Source organism: Venturia canescens, chromosome 3 (assembly GCF_019457755.1).
Source record: "Venturia canescens isolate UGA chromosome 3, ASM1945775v1, whole genome shotgun sequence".
In the NCBI taxonomy this organism is placed as follows: domain Eukaryota; kingdom Metazoa; phylum Arthropoda; class Insecta; order Hymenoptera; family Ichneumonidae; genus Venturia; species Venturia canescens.
The window spans coordinates 12,499,965-12,512,146 of record NC_057423.1 but is presented as its reverse complement, the minus strand read 5'-3'; the positions used below and the strand labels follow the sequence as shown (position 1 = coordinate 12,512,146).

General features: G+C 44.8%; 1 protein-coding gene and 1 long non-coding RNA gene across 6 annotated transcripts in view; one reads left to right on the top strand and one right to left on the bottom strand.

The window, feature by feature from the left end:
* LOC122408014 (uncharacterized) overlaps window positions 1-12,182 on the bottom strand; it is a 99,956-nt gene that overhangs the window by 55,907 nt on the left and 31,867 nt on the right. The window lies entirely within an intron of this gene.
* The window catches only part of sv (shaven), a 147,889-nt gene that overhangs the window by 112,730 nt on the left and 22,977 nt on the right, over window positions 1-12,182 (top strand). For all 5 annotated transcript variants that reach the window (XM_043414531.1, XM_043414527.1, XM_043414528.1 and 2 more), the window contains one exon: window positions 4,415-4,612. In XM_043414531.1, coding sequence (XP_043270466.1) covers window positions 4,415-4,612 — 198 coding nt within the window. The remainder of the gene's footprint in view (window positions 1-4,414; window positions 4,613-12,182) is intronic.

The window sequence follows — 12,182 nt, the reverse complement described above, 5'->3', positions numbered from 1 at the left end:
ATCGTAATGAACCAGTAGAATTTTAATTTTCGTTTTATAAGACCGAAAAGTGTCTCGAAAACTACTTTTTATTCATGATTTTTAATTTTCCCGCGGAAACGTTATAAACGCCATGCTGTTTCGGTTTGTGACTTCACTCCGTTAGTGATCAACACGATTGCGAAAGACCAGGTAACAAGATTTATGAAAATAATGAGTTATATTAATGTATATCATCGGTGTCTTGTGTCTGAATGCAAGTGTAAAAACGCCACAAAAATTATGGATTTATCGTTGGTAGATTTGTACTTTCTGCTCTCACAAAACCGTCTTCCATGATGCGATTTTAAAAAATAAATGATGAAAGTTCACAAAGGTGATAATCATTCGTAAAATTTCAAAATAACACAAAGCGCACGATCAAAATTTAGATTGATTACTCTATCGGAGTGACGTCACGTTGGAATCCAATATGGCGAATGGCGTTTTAGACATCCGAAAAACAGATGAAAAAAGACGTTTTTTAAAATTGCGTTTTTTTTCAAATAAATATTGACGTTTCTCGTTTACTTTTTACGAAATCTATCATAAAGATGCATTTTTATATTGTTTTCTTACACGGTGTAAAATACCCTGTTGATTGATAGTAAACGAAATTCATAAATTTCATCATAATCCCTTTTTTAGTATCCCGAAAAAAGGAATTTGTTGATTAAACAAAATTTTTCATTGAATCAACGAATCATGACAGGCAGACATGATTCGTTAGCTCAAGAAACATTTGGGTGATTCGATTGAATCTCGTTACTTACTGACTCGAATGTTACTTATGACCACGAAAACATCCAACTAAAATCAGGTTGGAATCAACAGTTCATTTTTCCTGTGTATGGATTCATAGTAATTAATAAATTTAATAGCAAAAAATGATGCAGTCAGAGAGTCAAGGATTTGCATAATTCTCAGAAGTTTTATTACAACGTCTAAATTCTTTATTGCAGGCGGACACGCGTCTGCGGTCGTAAAATAAATCTTTATTAGTCAGTAGCAGTCCGGATTCATAGACAATCCTTCATATTAACAGCGCGGAATTTGTGTCGCGTAAACTTGTCCATTTTCGAAGCATCGCATTATAACAAATTTTCTGACACATTGTAAGCGCGCTCGTTGTTGCGACAAGAGTTGCCTTCTCCGTTGACTCTAAAGCGGCTCGCGTTCGTGCGAGGAACACGGACAAGAAACACGTGTCTCATTGCATTCTTAGACACGCTAAGCGCCGTTAACGTGCAGTTTACGCAGTCACGCGCCGTTGAAAGCGCGACCTGCAAGAGACTTTGCCGCGTGCAGAGAGTTTACGTGCACGGATCTGTATGTGCGAAGGATGGAAAGATGGCGAAGCTTTCGCAGAAAGGCGTAAATTTCTATGCGTTTTGCAAGTTGCACCAAAAATAGTCGCGCCCTCGAAAAAAATGGTGTCCCTGGCAGACTTAGATTTGTCGCTAACTCTTGCTCCGTCTCCTCTCAGTCGCAGTCTCTTGCATCTTATTATCTCTTTTTGGAACGAGCACATGAAACTGTACGTGAGGTCCTCAACGCTCCTCACTCCGGCCTCTCTCGTCGCGTTGAAATCTTTAGTCCTCTCGTTTTTGCTCTTTTCGTCACATCTCGATGGTTCTTTTTCCCGATCTTTCGCTCTCCTTCTCTTTTTCTCTCTTTTTCCGGCTCTTATCCGCCCTCCTGAGAAATCTCGCGGTCGCCCATGACGCCCTTTCGCCACAAAGTAACGCCGTGCCCTCGTAACAGCTTATGCCACGACGAAAAAGAAACGATCCCACCTAAGGCAGCACAAAATTGTCGTAACATCCGTATTTTACGAGACTAATTGGAAATCGTCAAAATTTGTTTTACTACGAATGCGTACGACTCGGTCTTAAACAAAGTCGTTAAAAAAATAAGTTTTACCTAGCACGTCTCGCTAATGTTACTTCGCTTCGGTTCCGATGCTTTTTTTTTCGATTCCCTGCCAGCGAAGTATAAGTAGTTGAGAACCACCGCTAGGGAAGAAAAAAAACTACGTTTTCTCGATTGATTCATTCACTGTGATCAAAATTTGAGGACAAAGGACCGTTGTAACAAGTTTTTTCCATGGCGTTCGTTCTTCAATCGACCAGAAGGAATCGTTTCTCGTTGATAGAGTTTCACCCTTTTTCGGGAATCGTGCATTTGGCCATTATAACGACAACGAGCCAACTGTTTCGACGTCGATAAAAAAAAATATCGTGCCTCCTTCTCATTAGCATTTTTACAAAAGAGATTGTTCTCCCGTTAAATTTGAGCATAAATTCACAGTTTTCCTTTCGTTTGGCGAGCGCGAGTGGGCGAGTTCTCGTTGATCTCTCGTTACAAATGGAATGACAACTTAATTCGAAATAAATGGGGGGACGTTACTGAAGGACTTTTCGAATGTTTGCGGGGATTTCGATTTGAGAAATCGTTTAATGCATCGAGTGCACATTGAGCCACGCTTTTTCTGGCGCAGCGTCACAATGGGCTTGAAGTTTATGCGGCGGAATCGTCCCCGCGGTTCTCCCGACACCGTACACACGGCGAATGGCCATTTCACGGTTTAAGGTGGGGTTGCAGGCGCAAGGGGCGAAATGTCAACGGGTAGAATCGTCCGCGAGCGAGCGAGCGAGCGAGAAAAAGAGAGTCGGCGAAAGAGAAATGAAACGGTTGCACATGCTCGCACAAACCGGCCGATCCAGATGCGAGAAAAAAGGACGGAATGAACGAGCGAGTGAGAGATAAAGGGTCGACAAACTTTTACGCGAGCGATATAATCGTAATAATTTCGTACGCGGGCGTTTCTCCGGTACCCCATCAGAGTTTTTAACCCCTGTGCAGTCGAGGCAAAACACACCCTGTTTTAAACGAGGGGTAATCATTGTCGCGCTCCACTCAACCACATACAACACTCGTATGGTATGAAAAAATAAATCTAAAGGCCAACAGGTTCATCGGAAATCCTCTCGAAAATTAACATTTTCCTGTCCATTATCGCAACCTTTTTTATCACGAATTGAACTCCGCATTTGATTTTCTGTCGTTTCTATGTGTTCCACCTAATTCAACATCAAATGGAGAAATTTTTAGTCTTCCGCATAGTTTTTCGTTTTAAAAAAAAGTTCGTAGTGTGTTCCGTAGGAAACTCTGCAAAAATAACACGATCAAACATATGATGATACATATATAAAAAGAAAAGGGAGAAAAACAGTAAGAAACTCTTGTTTCAGTAACAAAAAAAAATATGAGAGGTCATTTAGCATCGAGATGTCGTTCAGTACACAAGTAACGTTTTCTAATTGAAAAAACAGATTAAAAAATCGGTCGATCACGCGGCAGCGATCGGTCTGGCCAACCGATTCGAAGCTCAAAAGAGACTTCAAAATCTATAAGAGTCGAGAAACGCGTTTCCTCTTCGTAATGAATTCAGGAGTGGATAAGAATTTCCTACTAATTTACTTCATCTGCTAATCCCATATAATTATTCACACGACATTCTATTCAATTTATATATATTCTCGTTGTATTTAAACAACTTTAAATAAATTGGGTTTTTTATGCCCTTCATAGGCTTTCCCCCAAATCATTGACTTCATTTCATTTAATTTACAAAATTTGACTTTATGAAACAAACACGTACTTTGTACTTTTATAAACGGCGCGATCGAGTCAGTTTCCGAAGGAGCGAACAGAAAACTACATGCACGGAATTCTACGGTGGAATCGCGGACCCACATTCATCAGAAGGCGTGCGGAGAGAGGACGTAGCGTGGAGAGTCCCAAAGCCAAAGCCATTATCGGCGGGGCTCGAGCGGTGAATCGCTTTGTGCAATTGAATTTAAGCACGCGGTCGAAGATATTATTTAAGTAATTAGGTACAAAGGGCTCGTTCACGGAGCGTTTCGACGAGATAAGGATCGTCGGCGAGCCTCGGGGGCTGTAATATATACGCGTATCCATGTATAAGACATTTTCGATGATGCTGGGTGGCTTTCGCCCCCTACAGTTTCTTCAAACAACCGCGAGCTTTGATAAACGTGTATGGAAAGAGGCGAGAGAGATCCATCCACGCAGATAATGAACGAGGACGACACTTTGTTAAAAAAAATGTGAAAAATTAATTGCAACAAAATTTCTGTCTCTTTCGTTCTTCGCCCTAATGAAAAGCCCACGAAATAACGTCCCAGGGAGAGGGCAAAATGTCGTCTGAGCCACGTCAGCCAGAAAAAAAGTTCAAGCGATATTTCCGAGGCTTTGAAACACGTGCGTGAACTCCGGACTCGAAGAGCTAATTACACTCCCAATTAGGCCTCCAATCAAGCCAAATTTTTCATGCTTTTCAATCGTTCTTTTTCCCTTTTTGTCACGTCAGGTATTACGAAACGGGGAGCTTTAAAGCCGGCGTTATCGGTGGCTCGAAACCGAAAGTAGCGACACCACCAGTGGTCGATGCTATCGCTAATTACAAGAGGGACAATCCCACGATGTTCGCGTGGGAGATCCGTGACAGGTTGCTCGCGGAGGGTATCTGCTCCCAGGACAACGTGCCATCGGTATCTTCGATAAATCGGTGAGTCCAAATATTCATCACACAGTTAAATATTCTCGTGAAACAAGTCATCGGGAAATTATCCAAAATAGCTGTGCTCAGCAATATAAAAAAATAAAAATAAAAATAAAAATAGCGCAATTTTTTAAAGTTTCTATTGCACTGAAGCTAAATAAATTAAGGACGTTGCTCTTATGAGGTGGAGCGAAGGACGCAAACCATCGAATCACTGAGAGCCCAATTTGCGTGAATTTCCATTAACGCGCGCCGTCTCTTCGTCGAGAGTGCCAGAACCGAGTTAGTGGATTTCACTTGTACCAGCTATGGAATCCGATACGCGTTACACTCAATTTGATTATCCGGCCCTCAATCGTTCGAAAGGGCGTGCACGAGGCATATTCGATGTTTAACGCAACGAGAGAAAGAAGATAAAGCGAGAGATTGAAAGCCGCCTGCTGCTTGTACACATAGGAAATAATATCGTCGAGGGTGTCCGGAGAGATGGATGAGAGCGAAGATAAGCGTCGAGGAGAGACCGATAAAACCCTTAAGTATCGACTGATTAAATCTCCGGCCATATGCGAGTCAGATCAATGCTTTCGTCCGTCCCTCGACACGAACAAACACGAATGAATATCTCTCCCGTTCCCCACCTTTCTAATCCGAGCATGTTAACATCTCCCTTCCTCTCATCGCCTCCCAGGCCAACGATTCTCTCTCCCTCGCGCCTTCTCTCCAGCAGCAGCTCCGCTCTTTATCCTCTCTATCGCTCCTCCAATCGCTCCATCTCCCTCATTTGTTCGACTCGTGCCAAAAGAGCGACAGTTTTCTCCTTAGGCACTAAAACCTTGGCCCCCTCGAGGAGATCCCACGGGACCAGAAGTTGTTCAGTTTGTGCGGTGCTGATACACCGTAATGTCATCCCCTGAGGCTCGTCTCTTCTGGGCTCTTCCCTGGGACGATCCTTGTTGGATGAATCGGTGCAGTACGAGAACAGCAGCACCAGAAGTTCTGTTACTGCACACACTCCGTGCGACAGAACGGTCGAGGCATTGTACGCAAACGTGCGTGCAATATGCTTCGCTGTCCTGCTTTTTTCGCCGGAAATATCGACGTCCGCGTAAACAGCATCGAGTCGGGATGGCGACGCTCCGGACCCCAGCGACGTACGAACATTTGAATTAATCGAGGCGCTCCCGCGAAGGAACCTGCGAAAGGTCAACGGGTTCGGGACGTCGCGGGAGAAAGTATGTTCGCTGAGAGAAATACCGAGGTGGAGGGGAGAAGGAGAAATTGGCGAGCAGCGAGTGCATTCGCGGACGAGGGCCTCTGCAAGAGGGAGGGAACCATCTCGATGCGAGTTGATGAGTTTTTAATAGGCCTCAACCCTCGGGACCAACACTCGAGAAGTGAGAATTAGCTAAAACTCGGTACTTTAGTGCCTCCGGTTTAGGAATGATGATCGATCGTTTTGCTTGCTATTTCGATGAAAGGAGCAATCAACGGTTTGACATTCCGGATTCGATAAGACTGACAAATAGCCATTGCGAAAATGCTGCTGTGGAACTGTCTCAAAAGTGATTGGCTCCGGAGAGAAAGGTCAGTCGTACTTGCGATAGGTCGCACCGCGAGTGGGCAGCCGAAGAAAAGGTAGCGAACGAGAGTAACCTATCGCATGAGTGAAATAATCTACATATGCGAGTACCATTCGCGATGGTGGAACGCGAACGTAAAGTGCGCACGAGAGTCGCTTGGAGCGATTGAGCGAGAGTTCGATTTCCACGTCTGTAGGATCGCAACAACCCGGAAAGGAGACTATGTGGGAGATGAAGAGACGGGAAAGAAAATGTTGCTGCGAGAGGGTGCACCGCGTCTGTGTGGCTTGTTGCTCGAGTTACTTCCCTATGGCACCTCCAGCTTCTCGATTCTCTCGCCTTCTCTCTTTCGCTCTCCTTCGCACTCCCATCCTTATCAGCAATGTACGGCAGCGAGCCTTATTCTTCCAAAGAAATGTCCGAAGGCTAACACGCCCGGAAAGTCACGTATCACAATCGAACTCTGAGCTGGGCACGTCAAGAAGAAAGCAAGTGTTTCTCGGATGGCGAAATATTGATCTAAATCCGACGAGTGAAAAAGTTGAATTTGGAGATATGAAAACATCGGAGGCTTCGCGACGCCATCGAACGCGGTTGAGTCAAGAAAATTCACAGCAAAATGGAGCCTCCGAACGACGGCTCGATTCGCTGTCAATTACACTGATTTTTATTTCCAACGTTGAATTATCAGAGGCTAGAAAACAAACAGAAAAACACAGAGTTGGGGGGCAGAGTTGAATGACTCGAGGAGCGGCTTTCTTTCGAATAATCCGGAGAAGAAATACTTATCACAGAAACGGTTCTAACGATGCCGAAGCTCTCGTCTGGTGACGTGAAAGTAATGGAAGAACGGTTAACCCATAATGTACAGCAGCGTGTATTGTCTCGGTCGCTTTTGCCAAAAAGTAAGCAAAGCGACGACTACGAAGACGCGCGGAGCGAGAGAGGAGAGCGACGAGATTTCACAAGCAGACAAAAACGCTTCGACGGACGAAAAGATGAAGGTGGATGCGGCGAAACGAGAGATTATAATGGAGTGGAAGTCGCGAAAGGGTGAAGGACGAAAAATAACAGTCATATTACAAAATATATGTATTGCGTTTGTGTATGTATGGATAAACAGGAACGGTGTGTATGAGAATGGGAATTGAGAAGCGAGAAGCGGGGAAAAACAAGCCGAGCGAGGAAAGATTGGACGTTAACAGTTCCGAGCTTTTTCCCGTCGCGGTTCAATGCCGCTCGCGTTCCAACCTCCACGAGCAAGTCGAGTTTTGCGGTTTTTTCTTTACCCCACCGTTTTTCCTTTCTCTTTTTCCTTTCCTTTCTCTCATTTCGTTCTCTTCCTCACTTTTAGCTTACAGAGCGTGCTATACCGGTTGCGTGAAAGCTTCCATTGTTTCCCGGATTCGCTTAGCGTCTCTCCCTGCCGCGTCGGTTCAATTTTGCAAGGACGTTAGGATCACCGTCTCCGTTGATTGTCCTGCGCTTTCACATTCATTCGACAAATAACAAGAGGCAAAAAGGTTCCCAGCAAAAAGAAGTCTCCACGATCGAATAGTTTCATCCTCCTCATTTTCGAGTTCCGATTCGGCCGGAAAAATCGGGCGAGCATTTTCTCTTGACAAAAGACGAGAGACGATTTTGAAATTGGTGGAAAAAAAGGGTGGGGATCAAATGTTGGAATGACTAAAATTTCGAACAGCTAAAATCTCGAATTTATAAACTTCGAATGATAATATGGAGACGGATAGATTCGACTAGAGCTTTCAATGCCGAAAATAAATAAAGCAGAAGCTGCAAGGTTCGAAGCACCTTTACATCGAAAATAGAATGTAACAATCGCCCATAGAACGATGACTAAAATATCGATTTTTCGAAAATTCGACTATCAGTCTTTCGATTCATAAATTACTATAGTCAGCGATACTGTGAAAATTCACAATTTTGAAAATATAATAACGAAAGACCAAATATTACTGAGGTTGAAATACTGAAACACTAAAAAGTCGAATGATCAAAATAGCGAAACGTTAGAAAGTCGATTGATCAAAATAAAGAAATGCAGCGGAGCTCCAAATACACGCATCTCACTCACTCACTTACTCAGACCGGTGATCTCCAATTTTAAACATCGCCATTTTGACTTTCGCCTTTTCGAGCTATCGCTATTCTGCATATATCTAAGTTTTATAGGCTCGAAAAATTCACTTTCGATTTTTTGCTACTCTATATTCTGGTCTGTCTGTAAAACAATTACTCTCCATTTTGAATTCGAAAATATGAACTTTTGACATTCGTATGGTCTGTAAAAATTGCATTCGAAATGCAAACTATCGAAATATATATTTTCGAATAAATGTGAATTCAAAGAAAAAATGTTCGGTTAAAGACGTAATCTGCTAAATAGTCGATCGGGAATAAGAATTTCGAATTACTTATTTTTCTCCAATCTTACATGACGAATTTATTAATTTCGAAATATCGACCATTCTACAATTCGGTTATTCGAAATTTCGAACCCCACCCGAAAAAAAAGTAAGGCAAACGTCATCGTGATGTTTCGTGATATTGGAGAGCCACGAAAGTGCTACCGCATTTTCGATCTTTCTTCGATTCAACTCGGCCGCACAAATATCAAGCTTCCATATGGAAAAAAATCCTTCAAGAGAAAGTCGCCACAGTTCGCGGAAGCCACGATCAGCGAGGAGAAATCTTTTTGCGGTGCCCGGGGGAAAATGACGAAATAAAAGGACAATAACGAGGGAAAAGATGGAGAAAAAGGGAAAGAAAGATCGAAGGTACAAGGGAGGAACGGCCCGGATTTTGGTGGAGGAAATATTGATAGGCTCGGCTTGGGCTGCGGAGTCACGCTCAAGTAGACTCCTCTCTTCACCGCACTCCTCTTTCTCTCTTTTCCTCCCGTCCAACAAACGTTACGTACCCTCTATATAGATCGGGCTCTTACGCTACCGTAACCCCTCCTCACAGAACTGTAGTGTATAAGCTCAATCGAGCTTCGGGCTTTCGCGTACTCCACCAAAGTGTATACGGCTGTATATAGCACGAGCAAAAGAGAAAAAGCGAGGGACAGAGAAAGACTGAGAAAGCTAAGAGCACGGAGAAGAGAAAGGAGACAGGGAACGAGAGTCTCTTAGGGGCAGGATCGATAAGGAGCTAGATTCGCCCGAGGGCTTTACGCCCGGTCCAGCCTCCTTCGTTTTCCACTACCCAGACGCGTGCACATACACAAACTTCATTTTGTACAGTAGAGAACATGAAAAAATAAGACGTACGGTTCCCGGGTGACGTTTGTGGGCAACATACGGCTATTATTGTCCGCGCGGACGCTTGATTGATGGCAGTTCGACTTTCCCAAAACTCCATGTTTTCTCGTCGCGCTCAAAGCGTCTGAAGGATCCGCAACGGGATTTTTTAATGCTCTCAAAAGGCGTTGAAACTCGCAGCTTCCAGTCGCGAATTCACTGTTTTTTTCGGCGTAATATCCCATCGAGCCTAATGACCAACAGCCCGAAAAACGACTCCACCTGTTAAGCAGTCGCGCAGAGAAGCCGCTGGCAAATCAATCATTCCCGTGCGTGAGCATCAGAAGGAAAAAGAACGTTCGCTCACCCCCTTCGAGCTCCTTATCATATATTCCATCGCCTCGCGATCGCTCCGCACTGGCTTTATTCTTCGTCGATTTAATTCGACATAATCGAGAACGATCGAGCGCCTCTACGGGGAAAGAGTGCGGGTCGACTCGACCCTAGTCGAGCGAGAGAAAGACGACAGTTGGTGGAAAATCTGTCGTGCGGAATCGCGCTCACGGGAATTGTATCAATCTGTCATCGGGTCTGAGGACGAGGTAGGCGGAGGAAGGTTACCCAGTGCAATGTTCGGCATGCACAAGTATAACCCAGAAGTATATTATATTCGTAAATATGTGTGTATAGTTATATAGCAACAGTTTTTATTCAACTCGAATCATCGTGCTCTATCGGACGGGTCAATCTCCCGGATGCACAATGAAGCCAGCCTCACTGCTTCTGGCCTCTTTCTATCTCGCCTTCTCTCCATTACTTCCATATCATTTCGCACCCCAAGAAACGCACGGAGTTGCGCTCCTCCGCTCGTCCCGCGACCATATGGCTCGCTCGCTACTTTCCTCCGCTCTTTTTGCCGACTGGAAGCTCCGCTAACCGAGGAGATACGTGAACGAGAGAAAGACGAAGCAGCCCCAACGAAAAGAAAGCATGGAACGGCCAATAGAAATGCGAGCCTGCTCGTCGCTGCTACTTTCATGCCACTTTCGGCACTCGGGGCCCTCCGCCGGATTACACTATCTCCCTGTTCATCTTTTTTTAACCTTCTCTCTTATTTTTTTACCGACACCACCCTTGCACCCCGGTTATTAAATTACATCGTCATAAATAACGCCCTGGCCCACTGCTCGCTTATTTGCTATTCTGCTCTTCCAGAAAAACCCCCGCGGCGATGCTCCGCCATTTCATATTTTTATAAGAGTATTTTCGCCATCATCTTCGTTCGATGGTGCATAGATTGTACGAGGACTCGGTATGGCGAGCGAGGGGCTCTCGAGTCGTGCTACAAATCACACGGTTTCGTGACATTCGAACTTATTTCGAGGTATCAAATCGGTTCGATATACGCTGTTTATGAACTTTTATGAAATTTGCAAATCGTCCTGGAATCTCTACGCTCCGAGCAATAGGAATTTCAGTCCTCATCGTGGACCTAAATTTCCTTCAATCGCTGAAAGTTACTCTACAATTGACATCACATTCGTACGGCACTTTGACTACAGTTAAATGTACGCCATGTAGACGCAAAGATGCAATATGGTGCCGAGGACAGTATATAGAAAGACGGAGCATACAGGGAAGCGAGAGGTTCGTTAAAGCAGCAGCAGCAGCAGCCATATTTGCACGGAAGCTTCGTGCCTCCTCCCTTCGCAGCTAGCCGTATAGCAGGCAATCCTCGAGGGTTGGTTCGTGCCTCGTTGGCGAGAGAGTAAGAGAGAGAGACGAGCAGGGGGTTGGTGGCTTTTCGAGAACACCCAACGGGCAGAGCCGCTACCACTACCAGCAGCATCGCGACGCGACGCGACGCGATATCCCTCAACCGAAAGGCATGTATAACAGCGTCGTCGTCGTCGGCGTCTCCGCATCGTCCTGCTCGTTGGTATAGGCAGAGCAAGAGGAACAGAAGAGAGGAAAGCGAGAGCGCGAATTCCCCCAACAGAGGGAAGTAGTACGCGACGCGTATCCATAACCGTCCTTTGTCTGGATAATGCAATTATTACCGCGTTTCATCATACCCTCCGGCCAAAATTAGCCTCAAATGAAGTTACAATTACGCTCCTCCGTTTCTCTCATCCCTCGACCATGTTTCTCCATAACTCGCTATATTCTCTCGCTCAAAATCCCCCTGGCGATGCGCTCGGAAATTACCGAGCAAGAGCTTTTTCGCTTTCCAACTGCTCTCAAAGCCACTTTTCATTCGTGAATATTCTTGTGTACGAACGCGAATCCGTAGGAAATACTGCTTTCCAGTGGCGTATCGGGGCAGGATTTTTGGGAGCCTGGTGCGAATGCGAACCCTTCGTTCAATTTGAAGGATTCGAAATACTTGAAATCCGAAATATCTTCAACTATTTGTCATCGCACTTTGTAACGTTTGTGCATTTATCTTTAGTCCCAAATATTTGAGATACTGGAACGATTCAGGTCGATTGAGAATTTCCACAAAATTGAGTTTTGGAGAATATTTGAAAAAATCATAATTCGCGTTGAATTCGCTTGGAAATACGTCAGAAAAAGTCAGGCCAAATTAGCACGAACGCCTGGGCATCCTCGTGCACGTCAGAGCCTCCGTGAAACTGGGAATCCGGGTTGCCGTGGAAACGTCAGTCGACAGACGGAACCGCGATGAAACCGGATGGTCGTCGTCCGCTACTGTGGCACTAGTGGCCCTGC